Below are 25938 nucleotides of genomic sequence, written 5' to 3'. Positions count from 1 at the left end.
GGAAAAAAGCAGAGTGGAGAAGGAGGCATCTTCTACTGGGCAGCTGCAGTCCCACACTGACTTCACTTTCAGACTCATGCTTTGAGATACAGGTTACTTTGAAGCCTTACGTAGGCTTCAAAGCACCCTAAGAAGGAGTAGGCAAAAATGGGCAAATCCAGGTTTTAATTCAGTCAGCCTTTAATTTAGTTCTGCAAGGAACAGCAAAATCTTTTTTGGGTTTTTTTTGTTTTGTTTTTTCTCAGGGATATGTACACTGGAAGAACCAAAAAACCCCTCCAATTCTTTCTGTTACTTGTTTTACCCGGGGAACCAATTCATCCTGAAATTAAAACTGCCATGGGGAAAGCTGTTTGTAACACCAGCCAGCACAGCACACAAGTTCTGCACAAAAAAAAAAAAAATCAATTCCTCCCCCACACATCATGAGGTTTCTACATCTGCTGGAGAAACGGAGCCAATCTAAACCCTTTTTGATGTGACTAATAAGGTTAGATAATTGGATTTCTGGCAGATTTGTTTAACAGCAGCCAACCATTCATTTTGGAAGTTCTCTTTGAAAGCAATGCTGGACAATGGTAATTGGTAGTTGCATGCAGACAACATAACACAGCACATTACAGCATGACACATCAAGCATGAAAGCCTGCCTAGTTCCTGCTAATACTTCAATTATCAATATCTATTTCTATCACTTAAATGCAAAAGACACCAAACCCAGAGGAGCCAGAAAGCTCCAGGCCAGGCAGACCCATTTCAGCTCCTGAGGATACCATGGAGCAAGCCCTGGGGGAGCTTTTTCCTGGTACATGGAGAGTGAGAAGGTGACTGGGAAAAGGCACTAATGATTTACCACACTTTAATCACATCTGACCAACCTCCTTGCCTTCTGTGCTCAAACTACCAGCTCAGTGGATGCAGAGCTGGGGTTGTCAGGATCTCAGCAATGGGTTTGGTCCCATCTCTCAAAACATAGTTGTTGGTAAGATACAGACTGGACAGGTGGGTAGAAAAAGTGGCTTAATTGCTGATCTCAAAGGGTGGTGGTTTAATGACTTGGACAGTCTGAAAGACAGCCAACAATAAGCTGCTTCTCATTTAAGGGAGAGAAATTTAAAGTCCTGAATCTGGGGTGGCTGAGTTGCAAGCAGCAGGAAAAGATGCTCTACAGCAGGAAAAGATGCTCTGCTGGAAAGGATCCACTTGGTGGACACCAAGCTATACTTGAAGAAGAGTGGGAAGGCAAACTGTGTCCTGGATTGCACCAACGAGAGTACAGCAAGAGGATCAACAGGATTATTCCACTTGTTGGGCCATGGATGGAATATTGCATCAAGCTTTGGTTGCCTCAGCTTGAGAGAGGCACTGACCAACTGAGGATGGTCTAAAAGAGGGCAAAGGATGAGCAGAACCTGGTCCAAAGAATGGCTGAAGGAATTGGGTTTGCTGAACCTAGAGAAAAGCAGCCTCAAGCTTTCCAACATCTCAAAGGTGGTTAGAGAGGAGTTCCTCTGCTCACAAGGGTGCACAGTGACAATGCAAGCAACAGGTTCAGGGAAATTCCATCTGGATAAAAGAAACATCTTAAACATTAGAATAGCCCACCCAGAAAAGTGGTGAAACCTCCCTGACTGGAATAATCCCATACAGAACTTCAGATGGCCCTGGGCAACCCAATCTAAGGGCCAGTTTGTCCCAGGTTACTTCCAGAGGTCCCATCCAACCCAGACTTTTCTCTAATTCCCTGCTTTTTTACAAGCTGTGCTCTTCATTCTCCCAAGACCCATCTGAGATACTCAGCAAACTGTATAAGTCCATTATCTGCCAAGCTGTAAATGGACAGATTGATTATTCCCCACATCAGACCTAACTGTTCACTCCAAATGCACTGAAAAAAAAAAAGGTTTATTGCCACTGCACCTGTCAGACCAGTGCTAGGCCCATAAAGAAAGAAGCTATACTGACAGAAATATATGTTGAGTGCCTAAAATCCAAGGCAGCTCTGACTTAAGCAGGAGGCATTTTTCTTCTCAAAAGGCAAAAAGAATGTGTGAAGTATTTAAGACATTCATTTATTAAAATCACCCAGCTATCCCCCACAAAGCTGGTTGCTTTCTGTCACAAAAAGATGGGGCCATAAATTTAGCTATAAAGTTACCCTCGGATTTTTCATGATCCATATAATTGTACAAATAAAAAAATGACAAGCAACAAACCACAGCATCTGACAGGGAAGTGTTTAAGTGGTGTCCCAGTGAGCATTTCAATCTTTATAGGATCATCGGAGTCAAATGTAAGAAAAAATGATGATGCAGTAATTGGATGGATCCAAAATACAGTTCACAACCTTTCCACACACTACCCAGCACATAACAAATCCAAGTAATAAAGCTGATGCCATTTCCCTCACTTAAATCTCTCCACACAGATATTAATTTACTCTGGCTACAGATTTATTGAGAGCTGCTAATGAAGGACAGTTCACAACAAATGTATGGGAAAGGAGATTTTCATCCAAGGAAGAAAAGTGCCAATATTAAGGGAAAAATGTAAACAAAATGCAGCACCTTTTATTGTAAAATTCAGCAACTTTTATTGCAAAATTCAGGAGGTCATATCCTGAACTGATAAAATTTTGATGCAGAGGAGCTACAGAGCTTATGCCCTAACACTACTTGGCCTAACAAGTCTTAGATTTGGTCTGTAAGGCAAAGTTCCAAGAAAAAAGGTCAAGTCAGTGCTGCCAGGAAACTTTCTTTCGCTCCACTTGTCTCTCTCCCAAAATTGATGCCATCAGGGTAAGATTCTGTGTGCTTATTCAGCATGTTAAAATAAAATGGAATAAAAACACTACATTAGTATTTGAGATTTTGCAGTGCCTGTCTAGCCTGAAGGAACACTGGCTGGAGCACTTTTTTATTCCCCTCTTCAAAATCCATAAAATGGTAAAGAGTATCAAAACTATAAGATACTAGAGATGATAAATTCTTACAGGTTGCAGTTTCTTTGCCACATTATCTGCCTTCCGTGATGTCCAATTTACCTCAGAAGCAGACTCCTTTTCTGAGTCACAGTGAAAAATGTAAGACATCTGTCTTTGCCCTCCTTTTGTATCATAAAGAACAGTTCCATTTACTTCATGCAAATTCTTCCTTTGGCACAAATTTAAAACCAACAGATGAAAATTCTACAGCCACTCAAGAGTTATAGAAAAAAAACAATTCTATAATCACAGTATTCTTTAGAAAAATTAAAAAATAACAACAATTCCTACGTTTTGTCAAAGAACAAAGTTCAATCTTTCTTAAAAAGCTGAATTATCTGTAGGTTCCTGCTTACCATCTGGAAGCTTCTGGTAGAATGGAATTCACACTGCATCATATCAAAGAAGATGGGGATTGTGGCTTTCCGAAGCTCCGTTTCAGGGATCAGAGTCATTTCCAAAATAGGCCCCACCATCTCTGGGATGAACTTGATTTTATGCTGACCTTTAAGAGAGAAGATGCATTTCTGAGTTAACCAATAGCCACCAGCTTTGGTAGAAGATCTTTGTTATAAAAGCTGAACTGATAAATTCTCATGCAGCCTGAGAAAGCTCTGACTCCGCTGTAACAGGTTTTATTATTTATGCCACAAGGGGAGAATGCAGCATATCCAAAACCAGATTAAAAGGAATTTGCCACATTTTCCACTACCAACCTCTATTTACACACTTGTATTAAGTTTCAAGGTTGGTTTTGGTTTGGTTTTTTTTTTTTCAACACAACTCACAGTTGGTAGGGATGGAGGCTAAAAGCCACATCACTTGTGTGAACTTATTTAGACCTCTGTATCTTTTGCCACATATAAAATATTCTGTGTCAGTCTATCAAAGTGTCACCACAAGTGCATGCTCACACAGCCTCGAGACATGAAACCACAGCTCACCAGCCTGACAATATGTCTTCTTTCTTCAAGAGCTGATCTGCCTGGCAAACTTAATTTCACATTTATCTTCCCAAGAGAAACCTGCACCTCCTCCAACCCTCCCTGCTACGCTCTCCACACACAGACCAAAAATTAAACCTTAAGAGGAAAATGGTTCATCATAACTTCTGGACTAAAAATATATAGTTACTATTCATATTATTAGATCAAATGTAGAGAATGCAGATTATTCTGCAAATCATCTGTTCAGCTACTCCATGGGAAGATGCTGGTGCAGAGCTGCTCCTCCCAAACTCAGTATTAATTGCTCCCCACTAATCAGGCTCACACACACTGCTCCTGCACCCACTGCTGTGGTTCAGAGCAAATCCCTCCAGAGCTGAGCTCTCAGAAACCCTCAGCTTATATGCTCAGTGGTTTATGTCAGAAACAGATTTTAATTAACCAGGTGGAGCAACCAGGGAAGTCTTTAATTAGCAGTTTCACTTTTGACCAGAACTAACTTATATCTCAACAATTGTAATCAAGAAGAAATCCTTTTCCAACAAAACATACTTCTTTTTTAGCAGATACAACTTACTTGATTTGACAAGCTTCAGCATCCTATTAGCATCCTATTAGGGCAAATTAATACTCAGCTAAAATTGCTCCTTGTATGATGCTGAATGCTGGTTACTGCTGACAAACACCAAGAGAGAGGCAGAAAGCTTTCCACTCTCTCTCTTACAAGTATTATTACATTCAGCCTCTCAGGTGACAGTTTCCTTGTATTACGCCTGAAAAAATGTCAGAGTCAATATTTCAGAAAACAAATGATAGTGACTAAAGTTATTCATCAGGCACAAATTTGATGGCACAAAGTCCTGCGTGTGCCACCGTGGGTTTTTCCATCGCTTCAAGCACAGGGATTCCCTCAGAAAAGTAACTACCACCTTCTGACCTTCAGGCATGAAAAATGGTGAATTCACAAAAGATTTTATTTTTAAAAAAATATATCTTTGATCCCCTTCCCTCTTCGCTGGGGGCATCTGAACTTCTCACTCAGAAAGGAGTCACTGAAAAGCTGAGCTGAGGACACAGGCATGGAGAACCCTCCCAGGTGCTCACCAACACCTCCACCCAGGAGAAGGAAGCCAAGGGTGACTCCAGGAACCACTGCAGGGTGCAGCCAGCAGCACCCAGTCCCACCACCCATGAAGCTGTACCACCCTCTTGACCTTCACCACTGTCCTTATTAGAGGTGCCACCTCCCAGGTGGTACCTGGGATATGGGAAACACAGAATATGCAGAGAACATAGAACATAGAATATGCAGAGTTGGAAGGGACCCATCAGGATCATCAAGTCCAACTCCTCTTCCTGTGTAGGGCACCCCCAGGATCACACCATGTGCCTGAGAGCATCATCCAAACTCTTCTTAAAGTCAGGCAGGCTTGGTGCTGTAACTACTTCCCTGAGGAGCTTCTTCCACTGCTCAGCTGCCCTCTGGGTGAAAAACCTTTTCCTGATACTAACTTAAATCTCCCCTGATTCAGCTCCCTATCATTTCCCCAAATCCTGGTTTTGGTCAGAGGAGCAAATCAATCAGTGCCAGTCCCATCTCTTCCCCTCATGAGGAAGCCCCGGGTTGCAATGAAGTCATCCCTCAGCCTCTTTTCTCCAGAAGACTGAGCAGATCTTTTAAATGGAAGAGGACAGAATGCCTCTGGGACAGGGAATTCAGAGGGACTTGGAAGGAACAGAAGTGTGTGAGTTATTAGCAGAAAATATTAAAAGTTCCTTTTACACTGCACTGGAGAAAAATCCCTCGTATGCTGCTGGAAACCCATGGAGCTCTTCAGAGGGGCTGGAAGGTCCATGGGTGGCTCCCACCAGAGTTCATGGAAAAAACCCATGGACCAACCTACTGGAGGGGTGCTGCCTTGCTCTGGATCACAGAATGGTTTGGGTTGGAGGGACCTTGGAGCTCATTTGGTTCCAATCCCCTGCCATGGGCAGGGCCACCTCCCAGCAGAGCAGGAAGCCAGGCACTGGCAGGGCTGCAGGTGGCCAAGGGAAGGCAGGACACAACAAATCAAGAGATGAAACCATCTCCACTGCTTTTCTCCCTCGAGCAGTGTGAGGAGGAAGATTGAGGAAGGGTCTGTCCACCATGCAGGAGAGGGCTGAGCCCTGTGTGAATCCCTTCTGACACCACAGCACACACTGGGGATGAGATGGCACACGTGCATTTCTCTGCTGTGGTGATGGGATCCAGCTTGATGTTGTGCCACAGAAGAGCAGGAAAGCAAAACACAAAAAGAAACATTTTCTGGCTTTCCAAAGCACCCAGCCCAGCTGCTGCCCCAGGCAGCACTTTCTCATAAACATCCCAAAAACAAACTGGATTTTTTTTTTTTTTTTTTTTTTTTTACCCTGAGAGTGTGGGAACACCCACTCAGAAACTCCACATGTTCCAAGGCTGGAAGAAAATCGAGGATTTTCTTCTGAAATCCAACTTGTGCAGCTGCTTTAAGAGCCAAAGACGCAAAAATAAAAGTCATTCTTTTGAACATGCAAAAGCTTCCCCTGGCAGCAGCCTTGCCACAAGACATCCTCATTCTGACTGCTCACACCCCAGAAACCAACCCCACAGTGCTGCCTTTATTGATTAACCTCCGAGAGCCACTTCCCAGGTTCTTCTAATTAGATTTTGGGCCAGTAACCCCACGGAATCATTTGCCAGCAACCTTCCCCCCCCCCTCACTCGGGTCAGCTCTGAACACGCATGACTAATTCAGAGAGTGTTATCTGTAATGAATTCTATTTATGTAACACCCAAAGTTCAGGTCTATTTTTAACCCTGCTTTTCCCTCCAACAACATCCCTGTCTCTGCCTTTGCACCTTTTCTGACGTCAGGGACAGGGCTGGGCCAGTGGGGAGCTGGTGGGAGGACAGCAGCAACCACTGCACTGGGATTTTGCTTTCCCACCTCCCTCCAGCTGATTCAGATGCCAACAATAAAAGCCACATTTTTTTCCTGAGCTGGCTTTTCTTTGACCAACTTTACCACAAGGATATTATCTGCAATGTCACTATAGTTTCTTTGACATGTTTGGTTTTTTTTTTTTTGAGCTTTAACATTTCCAAGATAGAGGAGAGGGGTTTTACTTTATCTGATACCATCTCATCAGGGTCTAAGGAGCCCCAGTTCCAACAAAACAGTGACTCAAAAGAATACATTAAGTTCAGGGTGTGATGTGGAAGGAAAAGAGCCCATAAATACAAATATATGCTGGGTTTGGTGCACACAAGCCCTGCAGTGCTTTCAGGAAGGCAAAGCAGGGGAGCTCTGCAGGCTGCTGCATCCCAGAACTCCCACCTAAAGCCTTGGGGATCCCATTGGGTGAGATATCAAGCAGGACAGCTACAACTAGGATTTAAATACAGAATCTGTCAGGCTGGATCTCAGATGGTTCTCTGTTTAAAACAAAACTCTTGCTCCTCAATTACAGTATTTAAAGCATGTGCACACAGTCAACTCTTACTGCTCTCCACTCTATGTGCACTTTTAATTTTTTTTTTAATTTATAAAGGTATGAATATTGCAGCCAACACTGCACCAGATCCACACAAAAAATACCCAGAATTTCAACTTCACTATTTAATATTAGCAAATAACTTATATTCTTCAATGTGCATTACAGCTAGAGGACTGTCTTGTTCCCAGCTGGGGAGTTTTAACTCAGCAGGCATTACACGTTAATCGTGGTATTTATGAGCAAAAACTGATGAGACAAAATATTAATCTTCAAGGCTTATTCGTACCCTTTAATACCTAAATCAAAAGTCAGAGTTGTTTGGCTTCATCACATCTTATGCTCCCTGGCACAGTCATAAAAATTAGGTGCTCGAGCCCACGCAAGAGTCCCAGCTTTTCACTTCTGATTTTGTTCCTGAACAAATACATTCCTAATTTGACTAATGCAGTCCAGCTGCTAAGGTTAAAAGTGTTGAGCATCCCCCAATCAATTCCCCTGCAGCAGGGAAGTCAGAACCTTTCCTTGGCTGCTCTGTGACACACAGGAGATTGGGGACAAGCCAGAAGTTAAACACCACCGACAGGGACTGCCTGCCTCACAAAGGAGATGAGAAAAAGCAAACTGCTCATTACAAGAAGCACAAGAATGCTTTGGATCGGGGTCCTGCCTCTCATTTACCTTCCTCTTGCAGCTTTTGTTGGGAAGAGCAGCAAATCCCTGACTCCCACAACACGGGGGGTTTGGGATTAATGATCGCAGCCGCTTAGGGAATCGCGGGCACGAGAGCCAGAGCAGGGCACGGAGTCAGCTACCTGAATTATCTCAGTTTATAAAACCTCTATTAAAAATAAAAAGCGTTCCTGACAGCAGAGAAATGCTGAAGAAAACACGACCCCTCACGCCAATCGATGCAAAACCCCAGGGGAAATGATTATCATCTGCTTATTTATGGGGAAAAACTGAACCTCGAGCAGCAAAATCACCCGTCCAAGAGCAGGCAGTGTCAGCAGCAGGAGCAAAAAGAACAGGATGCTCCCTGGCCCCCAAAAGGAATAAAATAACCTCATCTAACAATGGCCAGATGTATAGTTTTGTAGCAAACTTTCCTCCTATCAGCTCAGTAATTTCCAGGAAAAGCAGAAAAGGTAAAGAGAAGAGCTGAACACACAACTGCAAGCCTGGAACAGGGAAGGATTTGGCTTAATTCCTGACAAAAGGGCTGCCAGTGTCCTGAGCTAGCTGGGCCAGCATCAGGCACAACTCTGATCTCCTGAGCTGTCAAATCAAATATCAGGTGTGTCCTGTGCTTTAATCTGCTCTCCAGACTCTTAATTTACAGAAGATGCTTCTAATAAAAAGTGAACTCAGCTGCTCTCAGAAGCCTTTTCTCATCACTTCAGCAGAGTGGATGCAAATGCTCTGACATCAAATACTTATGAACTCTTGCATTCCCTTCTCTCATATATGCTGATTTTTTTTTTCAAGCTTCAGCAACAGCAATTCAGCTAGAGAGAGAAATGAAGAGGCAAACACATTTATTTTCTGAAAATTTAAGGAACTTTTGATAAAACTCTGAAGAGCTGAAGTGTCTCTGCTGTTAAGCTCAGGAAAATGAAATCTGGCAGATGAGTACACTCAGGTCACAGCAAATACTCAGTTTCTTATGAAATTCAGTCCTTACATAGCTAAATTATACCCACAGGCTTGAGATAGCCAGATTTGCCTAATTTCCCTACGAACTCCAGGGATGTCCAAGTTCCAGTTCTTTGCTGTTCTTTCTGAGTCACTCTGATACAGCCCAAAAAAGACTGAAAATCTGACTTTAAGCAGAATTTCCAGGATAAATTACTGATACCCCTTGGATACAGTCATTTTGCTACAGTTACAGCATCCACATCTCTGGGTGTGTATATATTGTGTATACATATGTGTTTGTATAAATACACATTTAAGAAGAAAAAGATATTCAACAGGCATCATCCTAACAGTTTCTTTTCATTTAGTGTGACATTGAATACCATGAAAAAAAAGATCTGTAACCATTCACTCCAGACAGCAGGAGAAGTGCACACAGGTGGTTTTTTTCTTACATCACCTGTTTCTTAAATGCCTTTTGGAAGCTTACCATTATTTCAAGAAAAAGCCAGTTTGTTCCATCTCTAACTTGGTTTATCCAACCCCAAAGTGAAAACATCAAGCTAGAGGTGCTGCGGCTACTTACCCAGGTTATACCACATGTCCCTGATTTCAAAGCCAATCTGCCTTCTCATATCACCATACCTTAAAAAAAAAACAAACTCCATCATTTAAGAAAAAACATAAAAATTAGACATCAATACACAGAAGCATCTCATTTAAAAACCTGATCAGAATTTAAAACGATTTGAAATTACAGAGCAGGCTGAGGTTCACCCCTGCACAGCCTCCCTCACCAGCCCTGCCAGGCATCCAGAAATCATAGAATCATAGAATCATAGAATTAGCTGGGTTGGAAGGGACCTCAGAGATCATCAAGTCCAACCCTTGACCCACCGGTGGGTTGCTAGACCATGGCACTGAGTGCCACATCCAGTCTCTTTTTAAATGTCTCTAGGGATGGAGAATCCACCACCTCACCGGGCAGTCCATTCCATTGCCTGATCACCCTCTCCGTAAAAAAATTCTTTCTGATATCCAGCCTAAATCTCCCCTGGCACAACTTAAGACTGTGCCCTCTTGTCTTGTTGAAAGTCGTCTGGGAAAAGAGACCAACTCCCACCTGGCTCCAACCTCCTTTCAGGGAGTTGTAGAGAGCGACGAGGTCTCCCCTGAGCCTCCTCTTCTTCAGGCTGAACAGCCCCAGCTCCCTCAGCCTCTCTTCATAGGGCCTGTGCTCGAGTCCCTTCACCAGCCTGGTTGCCCTCCTTTGGACCTGCTCCAGCACCTCAATCTCCTTCCTGAGCTGAGGGGCCCAGAACTGGACACAGGACTCAAGCTGTGGCCTCCCCAGGGCTGAGCACAGGGGCAGAATCCCTTCCCTGGACCTGCTGGCCACGCTGTTCCTGAGCCAGCCCAGGATGCCATTGGCCTTCTTGGCCACCTGGGCACACTGCTGCCTCCTCTTCAGCTTCCTGGCAATCCAGACTCCCAGCTCCCTTTCTGCCACTCTGTGCCCAGCCTGGAGCTCCCCATGGGGTTCTTGTGGCCAAAGTGCAGGACCCGGCACTTGGCCTTGTTGAACCTATCCTCAACTTTTGCTTTACAGGGAGGCCCAGGGGACCCCAAAAGGCCCCCCCACCAGAGCTTCTGCTCCTCACCTCATGGTCTTTTTCTGCAGCAAGACTTAGCAAAGGGAGAACACAAACCCAACACCCCCCTGGGCCAAACCTCTCTTTGCTACATTTTTAGATTCCCCCATGGTCCCCCAGGACACAGGGATGGTTACAGAAATTAATTGTGAGCACTTCCTATTTTTCCAACTGGTAATGGCTGGAGGAAGCATAACAGAGCTCTCCACAGCCTCAGGCTCTATTTTATTTTTATATACCCTTAGCATGTCCTAGAAAACACACCAAGGAACATCTTGTGACAGCTTGTGCCTTGATGTGCAAAATCAGAAAGAGGAGGTTTTGATGTCCCAATGGGATTTTGGGTCCTGCCCAGCCTAAACCAAGAGTGGACCCAGGATTCATCAGCCAGGGAGAGGTGGGAGATTCTCCTCCAGCATTGCTGCCTCTGCTCTGCTCCCCACCTGCTGCCACCAACACCTCCCACCTCCCTCCAGGGTTATTTTAATATTCCACTCATATAAACACCCCACATTAATACCAGGAAAAGTGAATGAATGGAAAACATCCTATTGCCTTCATTACTGACAGGATCAGAACCATGATGAGCTCCAGAAGTGCATATGCTGCACAGGATATTTTTGCTGTGCTAAAGATCATTACTTAAATAACAAGATGAGGGGAATGATAATATCTGGCAACTTGTGGGATTGCTGTGGGATAACTGTGAGATTCCCTGTCATTAACACAGATTAAAGTGATTCTTCTGCACCGTTAATAATCCAGTGCTTAAATGCAATGTTTAGCAAAACCTACACAGTACAATAATTAGATTTTTAATTATTAGATGTTTGACATATTGATTTAAATATATATTTAAAACTATGGGTGAGCATGATATTGAGATAACCACTTAATTGCATTGCTTTGGCACAAAACTGGCTGTGGTTTCACACAGCAGTAAAAGTTACTGCTTCCAGATCATACTTTTATGGTGTCTTGAAGAATTTATGGTCTCGGTTTCTGCCTCCAAAACATGATTAAACTGGAAATAACAACTTGTAAAATCTTTATAAACAGAGAGTCACAATTTAGCAAACTTCATTAAGTATCCACTTCATCTATTTACTTGTATGAGCAGTGAGAAATGTCAGTTGAGTCCTTGAGTTTCTGCCACGAGGTACCCTGCTCAGCTGCACAGAGAAAGCACTTGCAGAACACTTCTGCCCAAGGTTCTTGTCCTCATGAAGAGGAGTATCAGTCCCCAAATGCATTTGATTGTCATTTCCAGTCCAACCCCAGCTCAGCTGCTGGTTTTTTGTTCAGGCCAGGAGTCTGGGCTGCACCCCAATGCTCAGGCAGGAACATTTTGCCCTCTGCAAGTTTCCTTTACACTCTTAATTACAAAAGGGAGTTCACATCACTTGTCCAAAAACCATTTTACTCCCTAAATTTGAAATCCAGTGAAATAAAATCTACCTAGATCCACAAAACCATCCTGATTTCCTTTGGCAAACCTGTGACTATAGTGTTATTTATGATATTTATAGCCCAAGTGCAAAAACCCTGAGCTCCACTTGACATCACTTTTCCACTGCACTTGTAAATATTCTTTTTCCATCAAGAAAGCTCCCCAAGAGTCACAGGAATTCGTATCATCCACAGGTATTTGGATCATCCAACACTTACAAATTCTGTTTCAATATTTAGGGTAAAGCACAGCTCCCAAAGGAACCTCAAAACTCACCATGAAGGGGCTGAGTCTGAAGGGCAAAATTTAGACACCAAAAAAAAAAAAGGGGGATGGGACACAGTGGCCTTTCTCTTCTGGGCAAAGTCTGAGACCCTCAAAAAAAAGGCAAAAAGCCTTTAAAATCCCACAGCACTGCAGCAGGGACAAACTCTGCCCATTCTCACTGGGATCTCTCATCCTAATATACAAAAAGGCTTCAGTTTAGAAAGTGAAGTGATAACAAACATCTTTTTTTTTCCCCCTAGAGATATATAATATATATTGTACATTGAAGGAATTTCAGCTGCACTTGCTGAGGGAATCCTAGCTTTGAAAATCCTCATTTTTCTGCATTCACTGCAATAACCTGACTTGGAACAAACTGCTCCTGCAGGCTCTCAACACTGACACAGGGAAAGGACCCCCCCCAGCATTAGGAAGCACACAAGTGGCTTTTTCCAGTGTTTAGTCCATTAATGATGAGCTCTAATACCCTGGCACCCCAAGGAAATTAAGGAGAAATACAGACATTGACCAAAATATTTCTGCTCCACTCCTATTTTTTTTTTTCTTTTTTTTCTTTTGACAGGTTCCATTTGCTGTGGGATTCTGAAAAGCACTTGGGTAGTTGAAGCTCCCTGTAATCCCTTTTAACCAGGGGAGCAGACAAGGCTGCAGTTCTCCCAAGCCATTCTTCAGGGATGTGGCAGGGCTGGAGTCACAAAAATTCACTCTAAAAGGCCACCAGGGATTAAGCAAAATCTCACGTAAAATGAGATTAGAACAAGCACAGAGCTGAAGTGATTTAAAAATTCAGTTTTGTCATGTGTTAATACTTCTGAGAAGTCTTGACTTTATGAACATCCTGCAGGATAAAATACTGCCTTCCATCAGAAATGAATCATGTAATTCAGATCTTGATTCAAGGGTAGAAAAACATGCAAGACTTGATTCATGTTTTTAAAACCAACCTTTCATTATGCCATGATTGCATCTCAATTTGAATGGATTTAGCTAAGAAATTAAACTAAAATTATGTTAATAGACCTCGAGCTCTTGTCCGTGATTTAGATGACAAACAGGACTTACTTGTTAAGGATTTTTGCTCTTTTAGCACTTGAAAAATTCTCCAGTTGTAAAGACTCTTGGGTGAGGAAAGCAACAGCCAGGTGGAAGTAGTTGTTCCAAAGCTGACAGCCCCCAAAACGACAAGAATAGATACCATTAATTCTCTGAAATGTTTTTCTGCACACCTACAAAACAACTCAGAACTATCAAAATTATGCACATAAATATTTAAAGAGGAAACTAAGAGGCACCACAGAGAAAGCATTTCTTGATATATTCTTAACACATCTCCTCACTGAATGCTTCCCATCTACAAACCCTAATCCATTGCACGTTGATGACAAGTAAAAATAAATGTGAAACACATAAATATGAAAAAAATAAGGATCCTGAACAAACGACCTAAACTCTTCTCACCAGCAAGAGACTCAGACACTGAGCCTCAGGCTCCACATTTGGGAAAATAATTCTATTAAAGCATCTGCTGCAGAAAAAGGGAGGATATCCCACTTTTTCCTGCTCCTGAAGGAGTTTTCCATGATGCTCTGAATAAGATTTGATGCTGTTCTAGGACACAACTGTCTCATCCTGAACCTGTGAACCAGGCTAGTTGCTCACCTCAGGTTTACAACAACTCAACCATCCAGCAAAATTACAGCTTTAGGGCACAACTTGAAGAGAACATTAACATCAGTCCCCAAGACACTGAGAGTTTTCTCTTACCTGTAACTCGAAGTTAGTTTGATCAAGAAATTTTTTGTTTAGCATATCTGCATACTGATTAATTGCTCGCAGGAAGACTCTGAAAGATCAAGAGAAAATGACATAATTACACCCTCTTCTGGGGTACCTTTGTATATTTGGAATCCCAATTAGACAAAAATCCGAGTCTGTCTGGAAAGTGGAATTTGTAGCTGTTACTTGAAAAGCAGTGTGATCCCACCACTGTTAAGTATCCAGAATTATATGCAGATGTTCTCAAAATTAATCAAGAAAATTAGCATATGCAGAAGCACAAGGGATGTTTTGGGATAAAATCACTTGTCTTTAAAATACCTCGAGATGATCAAGAGATCATTAAGAATTCAATTTATTAGAAAAAAATCTATATATTTTTAAGGTTACAGCATCATAGCACTGCATCCAACCTGGGCCTGAATTTGCAGAACATGGTTGTAGACACATGAAGCAATTATTATTTTACTGATGGCCTGACAAGACAAAAAAAAAGCTGCTGGAGGACAACCTTCAAAACATCCTTCACTGCTCTAAAATGCTAATTTAGCACCCAGTGCAGTTTATTGCTTGTTTAAAGAAGATGCTTCTTCAATTGCAATAGGAGTTGGCTTGACAAGCTTTAAAAACAAAGCCAAGTGGTATAGTTTAAGTAGGTCACTACATATTCATGGTGTTGAAAAGTAAACATATTATTCTTGGGTAACCTCATCTCCATTTCCAAAATAAACATTTGATTCCTCCTGAAAACCTTACATTTATGCTAGGAAACTGCCAGCTAATGCCCAGACAAATGAGCTTGTTATTTGAGCAGACTGTGGTTGAGATTTATGTCTCCTGGAAGTACCAGCAATGACAAAGACCACTCAGGACATTTACTGGTTTTTTCCCCTCCCAATAGCATTCTTTTAAAAGAGAGTTCACTATCAAATGCAAATACCAAAGTTAATCTTCCTACAGGCTGACAAACAAACATCAGAATTATTTAAAACAAACCAGTAGAGGCAGTTTGAGAGATTTTTTACTGACTATAAGACACCTAGTGCTCTCTGCTGAAACAGATAAATAAATATTAAGCTAAATGTTTGGTAAACCAAGAGAAATGAAGATTCCAGATCACACATGGGCATCAAGATGCTAAAAGAGGGGTTTTTATGTGTAGTAAGTAAGGCAAAAAATTTTTATACCATTAGGTTATGTCTGCACTATGAAGTCAGATCATCCCCACAGCAGTGTAATGGAGAAAGGAAAAGTATTCAAACAAGAAAAGAAAAATTAGAATAATACAAAAGAAAATCTCAAGGATGAAAAAATAAAATATAAAAGGCTAAAGAACAAATTAAATACATTTTTATAGGTAGGCATATATTTTCCAACAATTCCTTCTAAAGCTAAGATGTCACAGGCACCTTTGCACTTGCATCCAGAAGTGGCAGAGATGCCCTTTGAGGAGCAGCACATCTGCACCTTATTCCCCAGCACCTTTTCTCAGTGCACATATCTGGAAACAACTTCATGAAGAGATTTTATAAATGCCATGAATTCAGCATGCCCAGTAACACCCAGCAGATCCATGGATTTAAATCTATGATTCAATTACCCAGCTGTAGCACATCCTGAGATTGAAAGTGAAGTTCCCCAGGTAATCAACATCAACACTCTGATATGCAGACTTAGACTGGGGGTTGTTTTGTGGTTTTAAAGCCTGGTAAGACTGTGAGATTTGCAAGTCTTCCTAGAAGAATTAGTAATTAACCATAGTAGGAAGGGCCATCTAACACTCCTTGTCTTATGAAGATAAAATCAGTTCCAACACAGGGAGGATTATGCCTACAGTTTAATTATGTTGCCTCAAGACATCCCTGTAATGTATTCAATCTGCTCCATCTAATTAAGGTTTGGAACAATCTCATTACTTTATATACCATTATTTTTCTTTAAATTGTAACTCTCATTTTTTTCCCTATACTAATTCTAGTGAACAGCAATGACGAACAAATAAGGCAGCATCTGCTCTTCAGCTTTGGTGGGAAGGAACCAACACCAGCCTCTCCTGCCCTGTGTCAGAAGGCAGGAAACTTTCCTCCCAACTTTCCACCAAACAACATCAAAAGAAGAGATTACAGAATCATAGAATGGGCTGGGTTGGAAGGGACCTCAGAGCTCATCAAGTCCAACCCTTGATCCACTCCCCCCGTGGTTCCCAGCCCATGGCACTGAGTGCCACATCCAGGCTCTTTGGAAATATCTCCAGGGATGGAGAATCCACCCCTTCCCTGGGCAGCCCATTCCAATGGCTGAGCACCCTCTCCAGAAAGAAATTCTTTCTCATCTCCAACCTAAACCTCCCCTGGCACAACTTGAGACCTCTTGTGCCCTCTTGTCTTGCTGAGAGTTGCCTGGGAAAAGAGCCCAACCCCCCCCTGGCTCCAACCTCCTTTCAGGGAGTTGGAGAGAGTGATGAGGTCTCCCCTGAGCCTCCTCTTCTCCAGCCTCAACACCCCCAGCTCCCTCAGCCCTTCCTCACAGGACTTGTGCTGGATCCCTTCACAGCCTCCTTGCTCTTCTCTGGACCTGCTCCAGCACCTCAATCTCCTTCCTGAGCTGAGGGGCCCAGAACTGGACACAGGACTCAAGCTGTGGCCTCCCCAGGGCTGAGCACAGGGGCAGAATCCCTTCCCTGGACCTGCTGGCCACGCTGTTCCTGAGCCAGCCCAGGATGCCATTGGCCTTCTTGGCCACCTGGGCACACTGCTGGCTCCTCTTCAGCTTCCTGGCAATCCAGACTCCCAGCTCCCTTTCTGCCACTCTGTGCCCAGCCTGGAGCTCCCCATGGGGTTGCTGTGGAGATGCAGAGATGTTAGGTGTCAATTTCTGAATTATTCAAAGTCCATTTTAGCTCTGATTGAGTTTGAGGACACATCAATCCTTCTGTTACTGGGTGAAGCTCTTCCTAATCCCAGTTCTTGTCCCAGTGAGAGTTGAAACATATTTTTATTATAACTGTATAGCTGCAAATCAAACCTAAGTCAAGGAGGATTTGGTGCCTGTTTCAAGCAACAGAGTGAGGATTGTTGGAAATATTGACAATCCCTCCAGTGCAGCCAAAACAGGAGGATTGCAGCCTGTGGTACTGCCAAGAGACCCATGGCTGGCACAGCACAGTAACACTGAGATGTATCCTGACTAATCCAACTTCTAGGGTTTCAAAGACAGATCTGAAATGGGATCTTGGAGAGTATCTTCATGTTCTGAGAATTATATGGAAGCAAATGACTCAGTCACTCCTAGATGGAAAATACTGATCTGAAACTGGGATGAAAGATGCTTGAGGATTCTCTGGAAGCAAATGCATCCAGGAGAATACAAAGCCCAACATGAGTCTGGGGAGGACACTCATTTGTTTCAAAAAACCTTCCAGCAAGGTTGATCTCCACTCTTAGGCTGAAGGCCACAGATAGGACCTTCCTGTCTCACACCATCCCCAGGATTTCTGGGTATTCCATCCCTGTTTATGCATTTCTTGGTGAGGCACATTTAATGGATGCCTGTAAGGCAGAAGGAATCAGGAATTGCTGAGCACACAGAGTGTGTGGGTAGGGGTACAGCTGAGCAGCCAAGTGCCATCCTGTTGGGAAATGCTCACTCTGGGTGGTATTAAAAGAAGGGTTCAGTGCAAGCCATGGAAAAGTGGCTCCTACCTACCTAGCCCTGGCAAGATCTCAGCTGGAATATTGCTCAGCACTCTCTGTGTGACACAAAAATATGGAGGAGAGGAGATGCAGAGAACCCTGGCACAGACAGGACAGACATCAGGAAATACTTTGTGATGCTAAGGACAGGCCACTGGGGAGCAGAAATCCTAAAAAAAAAAACTCCTCCAAAAAACAGGCCAAGCAAGAATCTGTGATCTGGTTGGGTGTCATCCATCTTGTCCTGCTTGAGGCAGCTAAAGGACAGATTAGTACTAATTTCTTCAGTAATTTCTCCCCATTTACAGTCTCAATCTAGAGTCAATACATCAATTAATATGCTGCTAATTCAAGCCATGAACGGACTTCAACTCCAGCTTCAGAGTTCTGGGATTTTTAACTGTTATTGATCATTAATCACTTCTAATAGGCCCACAGGTGGTTAATTGGTTTGTGGATGCACACTTAAGAGATTGCTTCACCAAATACTGCAAAAATGAATGGCTTGTTTCTGGAGTTTTAACTTGGCAGAGGGGCCTTTTTTTCCTGCAACCAACCTCACTGAATCCAGTGAAGCTGTAAATATGAATCAAATTTAGACACCAAATGGCAACAATAAATGAAGAAGGGACAAAGGGATTCAGTATTGTAAGTGTAACTTTCCTGTTTTGCAGATAGAGTCATTTTTCCTTCCTCCATTCTCTCTCCTAATTAGCCAAGTGCTCTGAGTTGCTTGTTCACTCATGGTTAAAAATATTCCCTGCCCCATTTTCCTTCTCACGTGGCTGGAAAGTGTTCACAAAAGCTAAAGGAGCTGAGGAAAGCTGGAAGCCACACGATGCTGCAACACTCTCACCAGGTAAAGCACAGAAATCAAAACTGCAAAAAGATTGTTCTGGAGAAATAACCTAGAGAGAGCTTTTCCAAAAGCATCCTGACAGTATATTCCATTTTGTTTATTACTCAGTTAGCTCTAGGACACAGGGATTTGGATTTCCACTATCAACACCCAAGTAAAAATGCTTACAACAAGAAAATATGAGCCAATGGAAGCTACAAAAGCACTCCCCAGGATTTTTCCTTAAGCAAACATCAAAAAAGAAGAACAAAACCCCAAATGGATGGCTTCTCTAATGACAGACTCATTATCTAAACAAGAACACACAGACACAGCTTAAAATAATTTCAGTTCAGCTGATAATTCAGTAAAAGAAAGGGAACTTGGACTGAGGTTATAAAAGGCACTATTCTGATGTCATTTCAGTTCATGTAGATGGGAGCATAATAAATGCTTTATTACAGCTGATCAGCCTTCCTGCACATCATCATGCTTCCCATGCTTGAGCTTTTGCTTCTCTGGGAGACAAATCTGCTGTGTAGATATGAGACAGACTACTCTTATCTTGTCAGGCTGTGTATGAAACAACAGACCCAGACCTTGAAATCCCAGTGCAAAACCCAAACCTGAATAACTGCTCACTAAAGCAGAAATAGCAAAGCCTTCATTTAAACAGCCATCACTTCAAATACCTTCAAATTCTTTTCCAACCTCTCAGGGTTGCAGAGCAACCCGTTTGAACCCTTTTAAACAACTTTCTGAATTAAATCTGAATTAAAATTGTATTTTAACATATTCCTATAACCACTTTCTGTTGGAATTGAATACAGTATGGTGATTCTCCAATTCTTTTAACCCTGAACCACAGGGATGACCTCACACGTGTGTTTTGTCCAAGCCCAAGGAAAGTCACAACCATTAAAATGAGTGAGCATGAAGCTTTTTGCACTCCTTGCATCCCTCCCTAATTTGCTCCCTTCCCAAATTCTTTCTCACTTTGCTTTTCTGGTGATGCTATCACTGTTCATTCATCTTCACACTTCCAGACCTGATGACAAACAAAAGGTTCCAAAATCCTTTTCATGTTACACACCTGTAGACTTCTCTGTCCAGACTACTTCTCTTGGGTTGTTTTTTTTTTGTTTGTTTGTTTTGTGGTGTGTTTTTCTTTAACAGAAAAATGTTAAAAGATTCCTTGCAATGTGCTCTAATTCATCAGGCTAAAGAGCAGTCAAAATGTAAAGAAAAAGAAACAAAACCCCTTGATCATTTGCTTTCTTTTCAATGACAATTCCTGAGCTGGCTATGATAATAGCACAGAGTAATCCCACCAAAGCCCTGCTACTAAATATTTACATTAGCATAATCTGCTCATAATGTCTTAGCCACACCAGCCCAGGTGCACCATGTCACTTTACTAACCTATTTTCTAATAAATATTTCAGCAAAAGTTTTAGCATATTATCTATAACCACTGCCACCTCCTGCCTCATTTATATTCCGTGCTGCTTGTCCTCTGAAACAATGGGGACAGATGAATGAAAAATAACTGCAAGTTATGAAATACTCAAGGACAAACTTGTGGTCTGCCTTCCAATACCAGGTACCCTGTGACAGGCAGTGGATTATTTCACAAACCACTTTAGCATCAGAGCTACCTCGGACCTGAAAATCAAATGGAGGGAACAGCTCTGTCAGGAAGAGGAGTGTAACAGCACTGGGACACCAAATGATAAACATAGACAGAAATAAAGAGTTTAAATAAAGGGGTCTGGATTTACAGACCACCCTAATGTCCTTGCAGATGTCCTCTGCCTACCCAGTACCTGGATGGATCCATGCTGATCCCCAGCCTGATGGGGATCCCATCCTGATGGGACTTCCCAAGAATCCTCAGCATCAGGGACAGCACCAACTCAGCTCCCCCTGAAGTGCAGATCTCTGTTGGATGGCACAGAGTCAGGAAAACATGGGGACAGATGTTGGGGTTGGAAGGTACCTCTGGAGGCAGCTGGAAGAACTGGAGCAGATTGCTCAGGGCCAGGTCCAGTTGGGTTTTGAGTATCTCCAAGGTTGGGGACTCCTCTGGGCAATCTCCTTGGGCATCCCCTGGCAGGGACTGACTGTCCTCTCCCTCCTCCCTTCTCAACCACTCCTCTGCAGTCCTGGCTGTGGTTTCTTTGGTGACTTTTGGGGTGCAGGAAAAAAGCTTTAGACTCCTGTACTCTTTTTCAAAAGCACCAGCAAACTCTGCCTCCTGAAATTTTCTCTGAGATGTAACTCCAGCCATGGACATAACCTTATGCACTAAATTTCACTACCTAGAGAATTTTATGAGAGAGTCATAAAAGCTTGGAGATAGTGTTTGCTAATGTAAATGCCAGAAGACAATTTAATTTAGGAGTTTTTAGCTAAGGCTACATGACTGGGAAAGTGGTGCCTATGGCAAGTGGACAGCATTAGTGCTCCTCTATCCCAAAAGTTAATATTCTAAAGGAAGAAGACTTTCTGAATTCAGAGAGACTGTTTCTTATTATGGTAGCTGGCAAAAACTTGCATCAGATCTTATCATTTAAAACAAATGTAATCTGTTGTAGTGCTGCTGGAAGAAATCTCTGCAATCAGTCCAGCTATTAAACAACCAGTTTTCATTCTACTGTGCTGCTCAATAAAATGTAAAAAGTCTTTGCTGTGCTACAAATACCACCACCCACCCTTGATGGGTTTATTTGCCACAAAACACCCTTCCCATGCAATGTGCAGCCCCAGAGGTACAGCCTGAAGCTTCCCTGGGCCAACAACCTTGCTGTGGACACAGAAATCCTGACCTGAGCTTTGCTCTGACCTGAGGAGGAGAATTCCTTTCCTGGTGCCCCCTCCATACAAGATGCCAAGAGACCACCAGCAATGCAAGAGTGGAGTTTCCTGAAAGATGCCACCTTTGCTCTCCTTTGGACTTGACCTAAGATGGGAATTCAGCTTAATTTGGTGCAGTGATAAAAATCAATAAAGCAGAAGATTTTTTTTCCTATTGCATTTTTTTATAAAGCAGCATTCAGAGAAATAATTAAAAAAAGAGAAGGAGCTCCTGGGAACTCTGAGAAAGGTCATCCCAGGCAGAATTTCCTGTGCAGTGTGGAAGTTCTGACTCAATCTGGCCAGAAGTTTCCCAACACTTGACAGGGTCTCACAGCTTGCAGCACAGGAACCTCCCCCTTTTTCTGCTGACAGAACTGTCCTCTGCAACTCACCCATTTCCCTGCCCACCTAGATGAGAACACAGATTAAAGCTACTCCAGGTAATTATGGACCAATCAATAGAATCGATTCCCTATATTTCAAATTCTTTGGCATTTTCATCAATCTTGCAATCAGTCATTAAGACAATTGCAGCTGGTAAATAAATGGCACGACATTGCTTGAAAAATAATCTCCATTTTTTGGGGTAGGTGTTTAATTACTGGATCAAAGTAATTAACAGAATACTAAAAAGGACAGAGAAAGTGATCTCCAGCTGCAGATGATGACCAAGGTTGGTTTATCACCTCTTCAGTGCTGCTGGGGCCATCAATCAGTTGTGCTCAGTAACTCCACTTGCTGCAGATGCCTCTCCTCTTTGCCCATTACCCAAAATGTCAAGTTCATCATGATGCCCAAATGGCAGAAAGGTTCCATAAGAGCAGAAAAGAATTTAGCTTTGAGTCCTACACTTTACTTCTACTTTTACTGTCTAACCACCAAGAGTCCCAGACATAGACACATTGTCCAGAAGAGATGAACTTCCACAAAACTCCACCTCCCCAAGAAGCTGGAAGAGGTTAAAAATGGGGTTTCTAGCAATAGATGGCACTGATAAACCCCCAGCAGCTGCTCTGCTTTGCTGCTCCAACAATGCTTCTGTGGCTGACAGCCATGGGAAGGGATCACTAAGGCTGAGAAAGAAAAAAACCAAACCCCAAGACCTTACTGGAGCTTTAGGTAAGGTTGTATTTGATCCAAAATGTGTCTCTCTGATACTGAAGTGACACAAACTGTTTTAAGAAGGTGGTGGGGTATGTGAGGGAGAGGGAATGAAGTGAGATGAGACCAAGGCTCTTCTCCTGACAGGTGACTGCCTGCCTAACCCACCTCTTAACCTCTGCCCAAGATCAGTGCTTTGCTGTTCTTTTTATTTCTCTTGCCAGGTCCCTGCCTGACACTGTTGGCAGCAAGGAGACAGGACTGGAATAAATGCTTCAGGCTGATGCTTCAATACCTGCCAGTGCCAGCAATCCCCCCAGCACAGGAGCCTGTCCCTCCTGCTGTTATTAGGAGGGTTTTTTGGCTCCTCTGGAAAGAGTTAATTTATCCTGCACTGGAGGGATCCCAAATGGGAAGAGTCACAGATGATGCAGCACAAAAATCAGGCTTGCAGGGCAGCACTGGTAATGGTTTGGGGTTTTTTCAGTCCATCCCTTATTTTGGGGAAGCCCAGAAACAACCTGCCTTCAGCATTCACTTCATCCTTACCAGCCAGGTGCTTTCTCCAATTTAGAAAGGCTAAAAAAATGCTGCAGCTGAAACCAACCAGACTCACAAGGAAGCACAATGGAACCAAGGAATCCAACCCATTTTGGTTCACTCTTTTAACAAGCCCTGCACACAGCAGCAGAATGCAGGACAGCAGAGGGACAATTCCAACACTGCAAACAGATCAATTGGCAGCCCTTAAGCTGGGATCTCCTGCCTGGAAACACAGGGATCTGATCCAAGGTGGTTTTGAGGATATGGACTTGCTCTGACATCCCAAATCAACCTGGAATTCTACAGCTGGTGTTTAGCTGCTTCCTGGGAAAGTCAAAAATTTCAGAAAAAAAAAAAAAAAAGCCAAGTGTGTTAATGGGACAAAGCTGTTGCTAATTTTTCTTTTTTTTTAATAAATAGGTTGTGAAATATATTAGTATAATACTATACAATGCTATAGGACAAGAACAAGAATAGATAGAAGACACTGATACAAGCAGACCATTGTTTATGAGGACAGCCAAACTTCTTTCATTTTGCTAAGCAGCTTAACCCATTTTTCCAGACATTTAGACCAGAACATGCTAAGTTCTGTTCCCTGCCTGCCAGACTCAGGTAACAGGCAAAAAGCAGGCTGTGCCTCACACCCCAAGCATGCAGACATGAAGCTGATACAACCCACATCAACCCTGACCTCCCCACTCCTGAAGACTGAAGCCTGGAAGCATCACTCCAGCAAGCCAGGAAGCATCACTGCTGCTCTCCAGGGAGGGCTGAGCATCTCTGGGGAGTTACGTGACCAATTCTGCCTTCAGATGCTTTGCAACTGGATCATCCCCAATGAAATCTGGCTCTCTGCAATGTCCTTTATGCAATACTTTAATTTCACTCTCCCTGTTAATCCTGAGGAAGCTCTTTAAGCTACTGAAATATGCCACGGGGATCAAGTATTTTTAAAACTAAAGGAAATGATTTGGGTTTCAAAATACAAACAGTGGCTTGGAAAACCTTTTTATAGGGTACCATAAGACTAAACTTTTCTGACAGCTGAGTTTGTAAAAGAGTGCAATAGCATCAAGCTCCTGTGCTGAATCCTCACCCTGGCTACAGCAGAGCCAGAGGAAGGTTTGCTGCCACGGGGATGCAGCAGCAAGAGCAGCCCCAGTGCTAAGGCAGGGCTGTTACCTTCATCCAAAATGCAGCTCTTTGAATTTGGAAATTACCCTGATTTGGAAAAATTCCTGACTCCCAGCAAATGGGAGGATGGTGAATCCCAGCAGGCAGATGGTGGGAGGCACTGGGCAGGCAGTGGGGCTGAGCAGCCAAGGCAGCTCTGAGCCTCCTAAGGAGAGGATGGGCAGGCAGTCACTTCACAGAAATCAGGGCCACTGGACCCATTTTCCTGGACTGGGTCAAAGTATAATTGGGCAAAAGGCCTGAATCACATTTCTGCACCATTTATGCTCCTTTTACTTTGTCCTCTGGCCTGAATGACACGTTTTGGCTATCTCTAGACAGATAATTTATAATGCTGCTGGCACTGAAAGCCAGCAGCTTCCCTGCAAGTAGACTGTAATTATTTTATGGGCTCATATAAGCAACAGAAACTAAGTGGGGAAAAATCCAGACCAGCCCCAGCACTAGGATTTGTGCCCACCCAGAAAAAAACCCAACCCAATAAAACGTCTGTGTTGATTATTTCTGACCAGTAGTGGTGTCCAGAGCAATATCTACCAGTGTCCTGACCTTACACAGAGCAATATTACACATGGAAGATTATTTTCCATTCCCACTGAGATGTTACCAGGTTGGAATGAGATGACTTTCCTGAGCTTTCCAGGCTGATGAGCAGCACCCTGTGGCTCTCAACTTCTGAAGAGCTGACACTGCCATCCAGGTGGGGAGGGCAGGAGTTGCCCACCTTCCCTAAGCTCAGCATGACAGCACTCATCTTGATGCTGTGGGGTCTTTTTTATTGGGAAACCATAAAGACTTTCCCCTTCTGTATTACTGTGTCCAGCTCTGGGGCCCCCAACTTCAGGAGGACATAATTATAAATAAATATCTCAAAACTGGTGTAATACACATATCAGATCTTGCAGCAATGATAGCTGGCCAGGAACTTCTGAAGAACTCATAGAATCATCATAAAATGGTTTGAGTGTGAAGGGACACTAAAGATCTCCCATTCCCACCCTCTTTCCATGGTCAGGGACACCTCTCCCAGCCCAGGGTGCTCCAAGCCCCATCCAACCTGGGCTGAGACACTGCCAGGGATGGGGCAGCCACAGCTTCTCTGGGAAACCTGGGACAGGGGCTCAGCACCCTCACACTGAAAAATTTCTTCCTATAAAGAAATAAATCCAGCAAGGATGAAGCCTTGTTTGGAAGCAGCTGGATTTTCCTGACTCCCAGTAATGAAGCTGCTGCTACAGCATCACCTAAAGCACCAGCACCAAAAGCTGGAGTGATCTTGGAGGGATGCAGGCATGAAAAACAGCAGCTTTTTGATGGAGAGAGGGATGCTGGCATCCCAGTGACTCAAGGAGGCCAGGAAAATGCTGCTCTGTGAGAGGATATTGATGCTTGTGCAGATACAACTTAGCAGCATTTTCAAGTCCATCTGCAGCAGATGTTATGGAAAGTCTGGCAAGA

The 25938-nt window shown here is 43.2% G+C and overlaps 1 protein-coding gene across 2 annotated transcripts in view; it reads right to left on the bottom strand.

Annotated features, from left to right (window-relative positions):
• Window positions 1-25938, bottom strand: part of DOCK1 (dedicator of cytokinesis 1) — a 277133-nt gene that overhangs the window by 64322 nt on the left and 186873 nt on the right. For both annotated transcript variants that reach the window (XM_071749684.1, XM_071749683.1), the window contains exons 30-33: window positions 14239-14317; window positions 13537-13637; window positions 9671-9729; window positions 3340-3488 (exon numbers count right to left, since the gene is read on the bottom strand). In XM_071749684.1, the coding sequence (XP_071605785.1) occupies window positions 3340-3488; window positions 9671-9729; window positions 13537-13637; window positions 14239-14317 (388 nt within the window). The remainder of the gene's footprint in view (window positions 1-3339; window positions 3489-9670; window positions 9730-13536; window positions 13638-14238; window positions 14318-25938) is intronic.

The sequence above is a fragment of the Heliangelus exortis genome, chromosome 7 (genome assembly GCF_036169615.1).
Source record: "Heliangelus exortis chromosome 7, bHelExo1.hap1, whole genome shotgun sequence".
Classification (NCBI taxonomy): domain Eukaryota; kingdom Metazoa; phylum Chordata; class Aves; order Apodiformes; family Trochilidae; genus Heliangelus; species Heliangelus exortis.
The sequence above is the reverse complement of the archived record's forward strand: the minus strand, read 5'-3'. Positions and strand labels throughout refer to the sequence as shown.